We start from the raw sequence: 16,222 nt of genomic DNA, 5'->3' as shown, positions 1-16,222 counted from the left end.
TAGCATTACTGGGTAAATCCTATTCTGATTTTTCTCATACAAAATCATATCTATGTGGAGATAACCAAACAGGATTAAAACACTTATTCTAAAATAAGAATACTTTGGGATAAACAAATGGAAATAATAGTAAAAAAATCAATATTGAAATGCAGTTGTACAAATGCAGATAGTAATATTGTATTTCTCTGTAACAACTCATTTTTTTTATCTCAAACACATTTTGTCAACTTTTCTGCTTAATGTGCATAATGTATGATGCTTATCATGCTGAATAGACTAAATAGTATCTTAATCTTTCCAAAATACTAAACATCTGATTTAGTATTTTCATTGTATGCACCATCTTTGCAAAGTTTCACTTGGCCAATCAGAAAAGAACAAGTCACCATGTGACTTATGACAACATTCAAATTATGCCAGTCCAAAAAACTCAAGCCAACTAGCTACACATATAATGGAAGAAATATGTTAATCTGCAATATTCTTCCCTAAACACCACTGTGCATCAAACTTCCCGTGTATTCATAAATAATTATAAACTAAAGCATCACCTCTGATTTGGTTCATTGGTAAAAACATTGTTTTCCAGTTGAGAAACTAATTTAGTTTCAATAATGGCCTCTGATGTAATCATTTCCTATATATGAAAAGGTAAGTTCTTTTATTAGCTGGTAGAGAAGTTCCAAAAATAATCCCTTTTGTGATTAGCAGTAATAATTTTATTTACTTATTTATTTATTTAGTGCTAGAGTTTAGCAACACAAGTACGAAATATGTTGATTTTTTTGAATTAACAATCCACAAATCAGTTTTAAATTTTATACTTCTAGCACAAATTCAAAGCATGTAGTAACCAATCCTCCTTTTGCATGGGGACCATTCAGTCCTTTTAAAATATAATTTTGCAATCTAAGGTCATATAATGTATTATTATACAATGGCTACAAAATGCATTTGACTGAAATTCAGTTCACGTTTGGGATAACTAGTCTCAATACTAAGGATTTGGCCATAGAGTTAATAAAACTTCAATCTCAATTTACCATATTCTGACTGTTTCACATCACACTGACATTTTCATTAGCATTTCAAAGGTAAAGAGGTAACAGAAACTTTAAAAATGTAATTTCTGTATCTGTTTAGAGTGCATTTATCCAAAACTAATATTTATATTTTAATTTCTAAAACAAAATTCAGTCACATTCATTTCATTTCTATATGAGATCTTGGTTGTACTACAGGCAACCCATCATATAATAGTGAGTAAAATGTAATTATATTACATAATATAGTTTTTCTGCCTACAGTTAAAAGCCAGAAGTTTATTTTGTAATAAATCCTAAAGCAAAACCCCATAATGGCATACTTTAAAAACAAAAGAGAAAAGATCCATGAAAGTTGCTTGGAAGAAAAGAAAAATTTAAAGGAAAGTGTACATTGAATAAAAACAATGAAACAAATTATACTATGATTCATCTGTTGCACTTTAACATTTGTAATAAATCTATGTAATTTCTATTAACTCCCTTGCCACTGAAGTATGTTATTGATTTTCAAACAGGAGTTCATATTGGTGCACACTCTGATTCTATTTGTTGTGTCCCCATGATATTATTTGTGAAGCTTCTTATAAAAATATGGAATTATGTAATGCATTAGTACATATTTGGGGCACAAATTAGTGCCTTTACAGTTATTTGATGACCAGAACATTAGCCCGATAAAAGAAATTGTAAAAGTTAACCAGATCCAGAAACTATTAACTTTAAAAAACCAAGTGCTGCTTTTCTATACCACTTTAAATTGGCTTAACAGTGGATGTAGATATATACATGTATGTGTTAAGTTTATTTCATATTCATGATGTTGTCTTGTGTATGAGCATGTAAGAGAGAAAAATAATTAAATATGAAGGAAGAACTTGATGACTTGGTTATAGATTTTTGGATTATAGTTCTAATATTAAACCATATTAAACAATTCTAACAATGTATATATACATTTACAGTTAAATACATCTAAATCAACTGCAGTAAAAATAAAACTCATCTATAAAGGTAATATTTAATATACATTATTATCTCGGCTTTGGAAAGGCCCTGCTTGTGTTAATGGACATTTACAAAAAGAAAAAAGTCGAAACCCTTAGCCATCTCTCCTCCTCATGCAATTTTGCATATTTTAAAAGAATTCTACCATTGTATGCATTACCCTTATGCAAAAGGCTATTTCCATTTCAAGTTCATTCACAATAATAGGTTTTCTCAAAAGCGTGTTTTCAAAGTCAAAATCAGAAGCTCCAAGGAAGGAAGACTAGCATTGTTTAAACTACATGAGTCACAGGGATGCAACGTCCAACGTGCCTCATCCCAAACTTGAAGCTATTGTTCCTTAAAGGAAAAAAAAAATCTTCCTAAATTGCTTCATGATCTTGGTGTGCCAGTTTTTAGGAATTCTGTGTGTCTCATCTTCATTCCTTCAAACAGTTAAAGCTATAGATAATACAGCTGTCTGGTGCTGCCACTGAAAGAGAAGCAGCAGCAATATATATATTGAACGGCCACAGAGGTAAAATGTGATTTGAATCGACCTTGAGAAGAAAAAACACCCCCCCAATTGTGAAAACAACTGTTCAAAATGCCTAAAAGGTTTAATATCACATCAAGATACCTTGCACACCACTGTGTATAAAACAGATTATGGTACCCAGGTTAGAAATGAAGAGAAAGGAAGAAATCACTATTGAGAGAGAAGCTGGGGTCCTCTTGAGTGTCAAACATATACATTATTGGTGCTTTTCACAACCAGTTCATTTGAATTAAGAGAAGGTAAGCAAAGAAAAAGTCATTTCTGAAGTGAAAAAGTGAACTTAGCTGCCACACCCAGATCTAAAAGTATCGTTCGTTCAATCCGACCCCCCTGCCCACCATGCATCTCACTTCATGGCTTTCAGATGGGTCACCAAAAACGAAGAGAGCTTGTTTTCTTTTTGAAAAAAGACCCACAACATTTCAGCCCACTTTTCTGAGATCCAACTTTGAATATTTGTTTTAAAAGCTGTAATAACAAATGATTTGTGGGTGGAATAGGATGATGGAGCTTTATTTTGAAAAGTTCATCAGGAAATCCGGGTTATCCAAACTGCGCAACATCCATTAGAAAAATATTTTCAGCGCACATTTTAACTGATTTATTATGCATTATACTCAGTGTTTCTGGCAGATTAAGGCCCAATTTCCCATTTCAAGACAGCAATACACACCGTAAGACAAAAAAGAAACCATGTGGGTTGCAATTTGTTTCCCTACACCAACGAAAAGTACTAGGCTTTTCCAGACCTTTCAAATATAACAGTGTACAATCACCCCAAGATCAATATTTAATGGAACATTAACAAGCACCTTGGCATGTGTCCCCCATCACACCTCCCAAGGATTAGATTAGGTCACCTCTTTGCCCTCCCCTGACCCTGCTGGCTTCCACATATGTGTCAGATTAAATCAGGGAGGATCCACCATGCTTTCTCTAACATGAGAACCGGTTACGTTTCCTCCCCCCACCCCATCAACTCCAAAGCTCCCTAGCCAGCCAAGTTGCCTGACTGACCCGGTGCTGATGGATGGTTGCTCCCGTGGCACAGCCAGGGTGCCACCTGGGCACTGCCATTTCCAATTTTATTCAAGGAAGGGGCGCATGGATGTGCACCTCAGGCACATGGAAGTTCCTCCCCTTTGAGCAAAGAGCTTGGCCAAAGAACCCATTCCTTCTGCTTTTTAAGGCACGCTCTCCTGGAAATCCATTCCAACCTTCTTTCTCCCTTCTTTCCTTCTGGGCTGACTTGTATGGCTGTTAGTTATACTCCTTCGTGATACAGAATTCAAACAAGAGAGAGAGACACACACACAGAGAGAGCACCAGCATGCCTGCAATTTCCACCAGTCAACTATATCCATCGTTCCCCCCAAGTGCCGAATGGTCTGGGATCGGCACTGCTGGACAACCCCAGGAAGCTCGCCACATACCTTGGTTTGGAGATAATGGGGATAGTAGTATGTGTACTGAGGGAACATTGGCTGCTGTTCCAAGCGTTTGCCCATGTAGCTGGAATCTTTATCTCGGATGCAGGGAACTCGTTGACAGGGAGTCGTGCCCCAGGCCTTTCTTCGGCTGAAGCCACTATTCCTGACAGTCCTAATCAAGGTGGCTTCTTTCTTTTTTCCTCCCTCGGGCTTCTTTGCCTCCTAAACGCTCGCTAGTTCCAGCCGCGACAACCGCCGCAAAAATTAAAAATAAGATTTAAAAAAAAAAATCAAAACACCGAAAGGGGGGGAAACAGGTCTCGCTCTGCTTTGCTTTTCTCCGCCCTCCCCCCGCCGGAGGGGACCCCCCTCCTCTTAAGTAATGTCAATTGCCAGGGTCTGGAGAGGGGGGGTGTGAGCCGGGAGGGGGGGCAGTCCTTTCGGAGAAAGCGGCAAGACGGGGGAAGTCCGGATCTCCTCAGATCGGCTTCCTCGCGGTTTCTCACGATCCCTCCACCCCCTTACTAAAAAGAGAAAAGGAGGGGGTGGGAAGGGAGAGCTCTAAAAAAACGGAAAAGAAAAGAAAAGGGGGGAGGAAGGACGGCGGGGAGGGCGGGGAGCGCGTCCTGGCTCGCCCCAGCCTAGCTGCCGCGGTCGCCCTCACGGAGGGGCCCGAGGTGTTGGGGCTTTTCTTCTCTTTCATTCAAACCCCCTCCTTCCAGCCGGTGGGTGGAACTACAACAGCCAGCCTCTCCCTCGAGAAGCAGACGCAGTCCAGAAGCCTGCAGTATTTCCTACCCAAAGAACCAGGCGCGCTCCAGCCCCTGCTGCAAGGAAAACCCCGCTTCCCTCTGCTGGCTATCACAGAAAGCCGAACGGTTTTGCCGCCGCCAAAGCCGCCGCGATGGAGGGGGAGCTGGGCGCTCGCATGGCTCAGCCTTCCCCCTTCTTCGCCGAGTCTTCCCAAAGTTAGCCTCTCCAGCAGCAGCGCGGGCGTTTCAGAAAGTCGAGCCAGGAAAAAGCCGAGCTGCCTCTTTAAAAACACTTCCCACTCCGACCCGACGCTGGCCCGACTCACAGCGTTTATTGGAAAGAAGCCGCGCGAGTTCCTCTACTGGGGATGATCCTTCCCAATTAGCGGCTGGACCTTGGAAACTGTTGAAAGAGACCGTAGGGAAGGACCCGGTCGGCCTCTTTGGTGTTTGGGGTGGTGTGTGTGTTTTAATTCAAAAGCGAAGGAAAACAACAACTATTTCTAGCCCTTCCAAAGGGACCTCTTTGCAAAAAGGAATTGAATTCATGCAAGAAACATCTTGAGCGGAGATGCTACAACGCTATTTTAAAAAAATGGCCCCGGAGGAAAAAAATATTGAAAATATGAATATATTTCTTTTTAAGATGGTTCTCATAATGGTCATTAAAAATCATTAGATCTCCTGTTTAGGGAAGAGTTTATATTTAATGAAAGTACATTTATTTAGATGAGAGCTGTACATCCCTTACTTAGGATGTGGTTGGATCCTCCTTTGCCGCCCCTGTTGGGCCTGTCATTCTCACAGCTCTCCACCAGCAGGCCTCCAGCACCAGACTGGAGTAGGTTGGTCTAGGCAACTCAGCAATTTGGGGGGCTGCATGGTCCTGGGAAAAGGCACTGTAAGGAGTTGCAGGCAGTCCTACCTTCATGCGCCCTGCACTGTGAAGCACCTTTTTGTATTCACATCCAAAGTGTAGCACCACCCTACTTCACACAATACAAAGATCAGTGAGAAAGATCTAACAACTGCACATGCATCACAGTGTAAGCTTGGTTAGTTTTGCCTCTGGTTAGTTTTTCTATGTGTCTATGTAAAGTCCAAACCCAGAAAATTGGTTTATTTGGTAATTATGTTAAGGATATTGTGCGAGCCCAGCTACTCACAAACTAGTTCACTACACTTCAGGGTAGCATGCTTTGGAAATCCAGCCAAAGACTGTCCCAAAGTCACTTTGTGAGATCTTTGGTTGGGTGAAGACTTGAACATGGATCTCTCCCAGTTCCAGTGTATCATCTTAACCATCACATCACACTGATTCTGTGTTACAATGTTAAGCATATTTTCTCTAACAAGTTATAAACACATCATGCTGGCTTAATAAAAAATATTCCTGATGAAAAGAATTGTAACCTTAAAATGAGTTGGGGTTTGCAGGAGACTTGAAGTCTGTTGTGCAGGAGAACTACAGCTTAAAATGAGGTGCCAGGCAAAATGATAGAGCCATTTTCACTATCGCACATGGGGAAAGCTTTTTATAGTAATCTGCATTATTCTACTTCAACATGTGGTAAGTTCATCCAGCTGCTTTGTTTAGGGGTGTTCTGTGCTCCTTTAAGCAAATGCATTTAGATGTTTAGACTGTAGTCTTCCAACAATTACTAGGGTTAGTTAAATTACTAATGTTTAAATTATTACTTGGGGTAATTAAATTCAGGTATTTACTTCAGTGAAGAAGCACATTAAGGACTATGCCCCTTCAGAGGTACCCACTGAATTGGGAAGTTTTGTCACATTGACAAAATATTTATTGTGATGTCCACCTTACATTCATACACAGAACATGTACCATAATACTGTGGTACATATTTCATTACATAATCGCCTTCACTTGTCCTGCCTGCAGACACTTATGTGAGCCTAGCTTAAACAGAAAGTTGCTGATCCTTCATCTTTCATAATATGATAGATCCTCCACTTTTTGGACCTGGACTGAAATATCAGATGCATTCTCAACCATATTTCTGGTAAATACCATGGAAAATCAGTAGGCCCTTACTCTGAGTAATAACAAGAAAGATGTAGTGCTTGTATTTCAGTGCCTTCCTCATACACCTATATTATCAGAGATAGTTTTCAACAGAGCTCTGTTAAACTACAACAGAGCTCTGTTAAACTATATTGTTAAACTACAATTCCCAGAATTCCCTACCATTGTAACCATTGCCTTTTCTTGAGAGGAGAGTTTATGTCTGGCCTTGTCAACTACAGGTGGGAGATAAAGAGTTGTGCGCATTACTTTTCCAGTACATAAGAGGACAATCACATTAAACATCTAATAAAATAAACTATTACAGAAAAATCCTAAAATACCAACAAGCACAAGAAAATAACACATGTAGTTTATATATTATGGGTGACTACAGTCTTCTAATATACCTCAGAAAAAAGCCATTGTAGAAAACTAGTGTGCATACAGATCCATTTATATTCCATTGAACTTTGCTGACAATGAATTGTAGATAAAAAATAAAGCAATACTACACTGTTTTTTTAAGTATTCATTCAAATCCATATAATATCCCACTGGGATTGTTCTAAACTGCTATATGCTCAAGCAACTTGTTTCAAAGTGAAACATTAACTTTTTTTAAAAGGTGATACTTCTAAAGGCTGGATTGGGTTAAAATTACACCTGCCAGCTGTGTTTTGGTTTGTGGGCACATGGTCTGCGTGTAATATTGATAAGCAAACCTCATACTCTTGTAGGATTAACTGAAGCAAGGAATCTTTCTATCTTCATTGTATAACAGAAACAGAGAATCCAATTGCCCATGCAATCAGCATGTACAGCTTGCTGCAAGTACAAATGGTAGTCACTGAGTCTTTTAAAATATTATTAATGCCAAAAAAGCATAGTGTCCCTTATTTCATTAAGATTTTGGTACTCTGACAGGAAATCTGTAAATCCTAAGTATGCCTACTGAAAAAAGAAGTCCCACTGAATCAAGCTGAACTTCTGAACAAAGCAGTAGCTGGAAATCAAGCAATTGATGAGAACTCGATGTGTGAACTGCCCTTTGAAACAAGCTAGATACTTCAGTTACTGCAAAATGTGTCATCAGTACAGCCTCTAGAATCGCATCACTTCGATTCTAAATGAGTTTTATTGTACTTTCATTTTTTTAAAATTAGGGTTACACACTGTACTAAATCATAGTTTGTTTCAAACATCCAGTTGGTTGAATTCACCCAACACAACTTAATGCCCTTAAAATCCTGAAAACCACACATGATTGGTCTGATGTTTTTCCCATTGTGGGGAATTAAGGGGCAAAATCATTTGATTTTCTAAGAATGCTTCTGCAGCCTATGTGGGTCTAGAGGCCTTGTTGGAAAAATAGATGATGATTGGTGCTTGGTAGCAGGCTTATCTCCTGTTATTTTTCATTATAAGATTATTTAAAAGAAAATATCAGGTGAGGGAGGGGAGAGGTGTGGGTGGTACATTGATACTCATAGGCACGTGACAGATCCAGGCTTCACATCATCCTGTGAAATGGCATTCAAACAACTTCAGAATGGGCAGCTGTACTGAACATAAGGGGTCGTTAGATACAGAAAGGAATTCTAAATAATAGGTTCTGTTTTAGATCGCTGAGATTTTGTCCTTTCCAGGGGATTTCCTTTTGCATAGGATTCTTTGCTCTTCGTTACTTTCCTGTTGGACTGGAATCTGACTTTCCTGTGATGTTTAGAATCTAAGATTACAGTGGTACAGAAAGTAAGTCATTTGTCTCCTCTATATGTTATGTTGTGAATGTTTTAACAAAGGGATCTTGAATTGTATCAGTTTGCCATGGCCTTATTCAGTTAATAGCCACATTCTCTCTTCAGTTCCTGTGACTTCAGGGGCTTCTACCTTATTAGCAGAACCTGAAAGCAGAGAACCCAATTAAAGGCTGTTCTCATTATGTGTGAGAGAACTTGCAGCTGTTTATTTCAGTTTTTCTATCTAGGCAGTAAAGTCTGTGGCACAACACATCTAAGGCAGTTGTCTCCATAGAGACGTTTACCCCCAGGGAAAGCACCTCTACTGACTCTTTAGAAAGGATCTTGTTTCCTACATAAATGTGGTTATGCTAAGGGAAAACTAATATATACAGAGCAAGTGGGACCACCTGTAGTAAAATATTTCTGTGTGGAGTACTGGTCTTAGAATTTCCAGTTATGCTCTTTTCCAGAATACTCCGTACCAGCCACCTGCTTTTTCTGTCTTCCATCTCCAACTATCAACCTCCATTCTTAGCTGATAAATATGCTCAGTCCAGGTAGGGCAGGTTGCTCTGAAGTAGATGATCCCTAAAGTTCTTTGTCTTTCTGTAAGCCATATTGTTTTCCTGAGCATAATGATCCTCTTGTCTGAGGATGATAAAACTAAAAATGAGTACTAGAAAATATTCAATACCCAGAACAATTTTGAGTATTCATCACAATATCTCTTTTGTATAATACAGATTTTGCCAGTGAGCTGTTTGATGAAAATTATGAGAGTTGTGGTCCAAAACATTGACAGAACATGAGATTAGGGAAGACTGGAGCAGGGGTATGGTGGGAGGTGAGATATCAAAAAAATCAAAATGTCCACTTTGATGGCATGAGCACCATCTTGGGTTTTGGGTGTTTTGTTTTGTTTTTAAGCTCCCTTGTGGATACCTCTGGCTGGAATAAGCCAACAACACCCATTTTTGTGAGCTATTATTTTGTGTAGAGCAGTGTTTCTCAACCTTGGCAACTTTAAGACGTGTGGACTTCAACTCCCAGAATTCTCCAGCTAGCATAGCTGGCTGGGGAATTCTGGGAGTTGAAGTCCATATGTCTTAAAGTTGCCAAGGTTGAGAAACACTGGTGGAGAGAGTAGAATGGCTGAATTCAGATGTTGAGATTCCTACTTTAAAACCACAGGCTCTTGGGAGAACGCTGCTATACATGAAAGTACTGTCCCTTTCGACAGGCACTGCTCCTGAAAACCAGTACAAAATAAACCACATCATCTGTATCACAGAAAACAAGTTACCTGATTAGTATGGTAACTAATGAGTGTAGCTGATAGTATGAGTGACTATCTGGTATGAGTGGATACTTTCAGGGCAAAGCTGCAATTCAGTTGGTACTAACAAACAACAGATGAAGTAGGTAAAGTCCCCAGTTCTGCTCTTTTCAGGGACATTTCAGAATGACACCCCTGGTATTGTACTTAGATCATGTCCATTTGGACAGAAATAAAGCAAAAAGCTTCACGCTGTCATTTAACTGAAATGCAGCAGATTTCTACACAGCTGCCTCTGAGCACACAAGCAGTTTACAACAAAGGTCCAGGAAACAAAAAGTAAAACAAAGCTGGTACAACCCAGGAGAAACACCGCCAGCCCAGTGACAATAGTGCATATCTAAACAAAGTAAATTAAGGATGTAATCTATAATCATGCTACCCTAGGAACTGGATTAAAAGAAAGGATATCAAAATGCTAAATCTCTTCTTCCTACTCACCAGAGGTTTATGATATTGTGTAAAATAGAATAAAATTGGTTCTGTAACCAAGAAAAGAGTTCTCAGATGCTACGCATTCTAAATTTCTCCTAAAATAATTTCATAAAATCTGGCCCAACTTGAATTGACAAATGCAATCAAAGTAATCTGAAGAAAATACAGAGATGGAAATGGGGGAAATAACTGAGGGGGTTGGGGTATGCAAAGAAACAGAGGCAAAAAGAAAATTCAGGTCATAGGAGTCACCAAAAGGTTAGCAGTGCTCAAAAAATGTAAAATTGTTATACCCAAAGAACATCTGTAACTTAGAAGCCTGCTACTTAAACAGGAATCCCTTCATTTTCTGACTTGTGTGTCCAAATAACAGAATCAAACTGGGAGCTCAAATAGAAGTTTGCCTGCCAAGTGTTAAGCATAAATACTTGGAGAAAGTAAAGCCAAGCTGTTCAGTCCCAGGAAACAACAGCTGGCTAACTGGAGAACTTTCTTTTCCATGTTTGGTATTTATGATCATCACAACAACAGAATCATTGGAGTAGTTTAGGAAGCAAAACTTAGCAAGTGGTTGGAATTCCAGTGTACCTGAAAAAAAGCTAGGGCACAGTGCCACCTACATAAGGAAAACTGATTGTATAACTTGACAGCAGTTTTCAAGTCAACCTTTCATTACGGCAGGTGTGCAAACCATGAATCCAAGGGCAGCATCTATAGCTCTCAGAAGTCTACCCAAAGTAGATGGTGTCGGAACAAAAAATTGTCCCATTTTGGGGGGAGAGATGGAGGGAAGATTAGGAGCAAAATAAGTACCTGAAGCCTTTCAGAGACTTCAGGCAACCGTTTCACCCTTCAATGGTAATTCCCACCAAAATGGGCTCCGTCACCACTTACTTTTAGAATATGGCCTTTGACATGCCATATAAAGCTTGCTGCTTTCCTTCAGATTGAAGGAAGTTCTGAAATCTGTATTAGGGTGCAATATAGAGCAAGGTAATCACACGAAAAGATCTAGTTGAGATCTAGTTGACAGCATGGCTGTCGCGAAAAGAGATGCAGTTCTTCTCTTTCCCCAAATATTGGATGCACATATAAGAGAAAGGGCTAGTAAACAGCTTAAAGGCATTTAAATGTTCAGTGCGGTACAATTTGGCTATAAAGTAAAAATCAATCAGCTTGAAGCACAAGAAACTTTAAAACACAGTTACGTGGCTGGTTTTTAAGGCCAATATTGCAAAACTGCAAAAGAATTTTTCTCAATTTATTCTGAATGTTTAAAAAAAATTACGAGGAAACAGATAGCAAAGGAGTTACCAGCATCACTTTGCATGTTTTTGAACTATTAAACCTTGGAGCTTCCATGTTTTGAAAGGGCTATAATATTCCAGAAGCATCAAAATAATGGCCCAAACTGTCTAAGCTAAAGCAAAACCTGCCTTGTATTCACCATCAAAAACATACTAGATACCCAATAAAGAGATATAATTGATAAAAGCTATAATATTCAACAATGATACTGAACTTATATTTTCAACACATATTTTGCATTTATTTTTCTCTACTTAGGGAAAATATTCTATAGCGATATGCAACAACTTGTTTACAACAATGACATGATGAATGCTAATCTTATTGCTGCTCATCAATGTATTCAACGTAAAGACTCAAACTTAGACATCCTAATACTGTATCTCATGGGATTCTAATGGCTCATTATCAGACTGATTTTTTTTCTAATTAATCTGACTGAAATCTTGGCAGCAAGATTCAATAGTCACAAACTTTTCAGTACTTTCCTACCAATTAACAAAATCCTATTAATAAAACTAGGTTAAGTCTCCTATGAAGAGAAGGATTGAGATGAGGATGTGCTTTGGTGTATATTAAAAAGTAGCACTTTGCTTTATCTTCATGATATACTGATACACTGCAGGAAAGGATATCTGGTGGTCAATATTCCAAAGAGAGATAGAATTGTTCCAGTAGTAATGTATGGCTGTGAGAGCTGGACCATAAAGAAGGCTGAGCGCCGAAGAATTGATGCCTTTGAACTGTGGTGCTGGAGAAGACTCTTAAGAGTCCCCTGGACTGCTAGGAGGTCAAACCAGTCAATCTTAAAGGAAATCAACCCTGATTGCTCATTGGAAGGATCGATAATGAAGCTCAAGCTCAGATACTTTGGTCACCTAATGCGAAGAGAGATCTCTTTGGAGAAGACCCTGATGCTGGGAAAGATTGAAGGCAAAAGGAGAAGAGGACGGCAGAGGATGAGATGGTTAGATAGCATCACTGAAGCAATGAGCATGAAACTGAGCAAACTCAGGGAGGCAGTGAAGGACCGGAAGGCCTGGCGCAATATGGTTCATGGGGTCACGAAGAGTCGGACACGACTTAACGACTAAACAACAACAACATACAGAATATTTTTTCTGTGGTTCTTTCTGGGAATGGATTTTGACTTTTCACTCTCAGTGGATCTCTAGTGGATGAATGTTAGGAGAAATAAAGTCCACGGATGTTTTTCCATTTCCAGAAAAAAAATCCAATTAACTTGTAGAAATATATGAAATGGTCAGTTCCATTTGATTTTTTTTTTTTTTCTATTCATAGCAAAAATGTCTCCCATTTTCATAACAGTGAGGCGCTCTTCTAGAAGTGTTTGCCCTTTGCAGCACTTTCTGGGAGCAACCATATAACTAGCAAATTTATGTTCAGGTATTTTATTTACTCTCCAGACATAAATCTGTCAGAGAGTAAATCTGCTTATATTGGGTTTACACCAAATTGCACATCCCTAATCCTGAGGAAGTGGAGCCTTTTTCATCCACCAGCTACATCTTAGGAAGACTGAATCTTGTCACAAAGCCTTCTGATCCTCCTTTGCAGGATTCATACCATAGTCTAAACAATACTATGGTTTCTGTGGTTTTGGATTAGCATCCAGTCTCCATGTTTGCATCTGATTGGAGAATCCATTTCATGTGTCAATTCCTCCTTTTGATTGCACCAGAAACAAAAATGTGGGGATTGTGCTGAACATTGACAATTTTCCTGCTCCTTATATTATGTAATAATATCTCCAGTGGTCAGCAATTTCTCTGCCTTCCCCCCCTTCAATTACATTCTCAAGGAAAGATGTAACAAGAGAATTCTTCCCACTGGGCTCTCCTAGATTGAGAAGAGTGGGCAGTCAGGGGCTTCAGAGCAATGGAGAGATTTGAAAAGAAAATAACACAACCAGCATAGCCCTCTCCATGTCCAACAAAAAAAAGTCAGCTCAAGAAACATTATCAAAAGACATTCAAAAGGATTTCTCAAGCAGCCTGAGAATAAGATGAAAAAACAAGCCTCTTTTGCAGGGTGGAAAAATTTAAAAATTATAGGGCAAATTTCAGTACAGATTTATTTAGAAAGAGATCAGAGGTATATTGTTCTATCGTCTTTTATTGTCAGTGTGTGATTGCTGCTCAGATCTTGACTCCTGAAGAACAGAATGATTTGGGGGGGGGGGCAGGAGGAAGCAATGTACGTCCAGAGTGGAGATCTAGCTTTAAAAGATGATGAAACACTGCTTTAACTGGAACTCACTGAGCTTGACTGACGTAATCTAATCTACATTCCATCCTGAACTCTCAACCATAAACCACAGCAGTTGTTCCTTGATTGTAGTGGCATACAAATATGATAAATAAATTAATTAGGGAATAGAAAATGAATTTACAGCCATCAAGTCCCCCTCTCCCCAATATAATTTGATGTTGAGCTGGAATACTCCTCTACAGTATCACTGAACTGTTTTTAGCTCTGATTCTGCAAATTGCATCCTTGTTATTAAAAAAAAGAAAGAAAGCTGTTACTGACATACACAGAGTAGTTAAAAAGCTTCTGTATGAAGTTTTGATTTGTACTATGTCTGTTACTTTCCTTTTCATTGGCTGTTTTCATGTAAGTATTTAACTTACTATTAACTACCCGGTATCAGCCCACCTTATTAAACTTCATGCTTCCAACTTTGGCCAATTAAATGCTTTTGTGAAGCTCCCATAAGCAACAGTACTATCCCTTCCTGTAGTATGTACCCAGCATTAGAGGTTCTGTGCTCCTTATCTTGAAAGAAGCATATACAATTATTAAGGCTTCTAGCAACTGATGGAACTATCTTCCCTGGAACTAACAGACAGTAGAACTAACTGACTTTCCAGAATTTCAGCAACTATGTCTTACTAGTGGGGGGGGGGGGGGGAGATGAACAATCTAATGGAATCTATCTTCAACTTATCTGTGCTGTCATCAGTAATGAATGAACCTCTTGACCAATTAAACTATATGAAATGGATCACTGTTTTCTCAGTAAGGGCAGAGGGAAACTGGAAACACATACCTGGCCCTCTGTAGGGGGAAGCAGCAGGACCCCCTCCCAATATCACAACTGCTGCAAATCTTCAAACATTTTGGGGAACTTGACTATGATCTCACTTAGCACTGGCAGATGGTAGTATAAGGATACCTCTGACAGTATTTTAAATGCTCCTTTTATATGGATTGGGGAAAAAATGTTTCCAATATTTAGGTGGGCCTGCCAAGACAGATAAGTCTGTAATCAAGATACCTGCAGATATTTAGGATGTAGGTAGTTTCTAATGAGATGTGAATAGCCTGCTGGTTTACTTACAATCATCTAAGCCATTGAAGAACAGAAGCAATTAATTGTCACTGGAAAAGTGGCAATGAACATGTATTGGCTTAACATTCTATGTATCCATTTAACCTAATGCTTCAATATCTATTTAGTAAGACAGTGTTCTGCTCCCGGTGCAGAGTAATTAGAGACAAAGAGGTTGGAAAACAAAGCTGTATGAAGCTGCCTGGCTAGAGAGAAAAGAGTTTAAGGAAAGAAGAAAAGAAAAAGTCTTGGTTTTCATTGAGAGCTTTAGTCCAAATTTTTTGAGGAAGAAAGTATTAGGGTAGTGAAGCATAACTTAACAAATGCTTCATTTCGTTCCCTCCATGCTTTAACACCTTTTTGATAGGATTGCGCAGTTCTGAAGCTGCAAAGTTTTCATCCACATTTTTGTATTTATTTCCTTTCTGCATTTTATTATAGAGACTGTAGGAAAGAAAACATAAATGTGCACCTCTTGGTTTGTAGCAGCCTTTTTGAACCTGATGCCTTTGTAGCTGGATGTTATGGAATTGAACCACAGCATAACTACAGAGTTGGGTATAGCTACTATACAGATGCTCTTATATTAAATGTCCCCTAGGATGCCCAAGTCAATTTGTCCTGTTCTCATTATCAAGCTAGAAAAAACATAATAGAAGAGTAGATTTCCTGTGTTTCTAAAATGTACTTAAAGGTAGAGCTAATTCATGAATGTGGATAATTTCAGGTAAATGCATATATTAAGAAGGGTTGGGTGGGGGACCCATAAACATGTTTTTAATGCACTGGCTTAAGATGCCAAGTGATAAGGGAAAATAGGAATTTATAGATCAGTGTCATCTGAAGGGCCAAAAATTCCCTATCCCTAAATTAAAGCAAAATGAATAAACAGAAAAGATTGGCTGGGTTCATCAGTCATGTAAAGCATAATATAATGTGTTTGTCTTTGGCTTAGTGTGATGCATGAACCCTACCACTATGTTTTGCAAACCATGGTTCCTAGTTGGGAATACAGACACTGTAATTTGTTTTGAAGGTCAAAACAACCATGGATCAGCACAATATATTAAGCCAGCTTGGGGGGGGGGAGGTGGAGGGAGGGAAAAGTATTTAAAAATATGCCCCATTATAGGATTTATACCATCCTGCTCTTCTAAGGATGTCTTCAAAATAACAGCATATTGATACGTGTGTGGGGCAGGTCACTGCACACAGCTTTAACTGTTGCATTGTAAGAGCT

At 38.9% G+C, this 16,222-nt stretch overlaps 1 protein-coding gene across 4 annotated transcripts in view; it reads right to left on the bottom strand.

The window, feature by feature from the left end:
- The window catches only part of RBMS3 (RNA binding motif single stranded interacting protein 3), a 609,805-nt gene extending 604,685 nt beyond the window's left edge, over positions 1-5,120 (bottom strand). The window contains exon 1 of one of the 4 annotated variants that reach the window (XM_088150839.1): positions 4,026-5,120. Coding sequence is in view for 3 of the 4 variants with exons in the window: in XM_088150837.1 (XP_088006963.1) it covers positions 4,026-4,100 (75 nt within the window). In the remaining variant the exon portion in view is untranslated. Of the gene's footprint in view, positions 1-3,609; positions 3,813-4,025 lie in introns of those variants that run through there. The other 3 variants (XM_088150837.1, XM_088150836.1, XM_088150838.1) reach the window with 3 other exon arrangements.
- Positions 5,121-16,222: the final 11,102 nt, after the last annotated feature.

Source organism: Python bivittatus, unplaced genomic scaffold, assembly GCF_059951505.1.
Source record: "Python bivittatus isolate LINGU-HERP-01145 unplaced genomic scaffold, Pbiv_v1 ctg000610_np1212, whole genome shotgun sequence".
Lineage (NCBI taxonomy): Eukaryota > Metazoa > Chordata > Lepidosauria > Squamata > Pythonidae > Python > Python bivittatus.
Note: the sequence above shows the minus strand (reverse complement) of the source record. Positions and strands in the feature narration are given on the sequence as shown.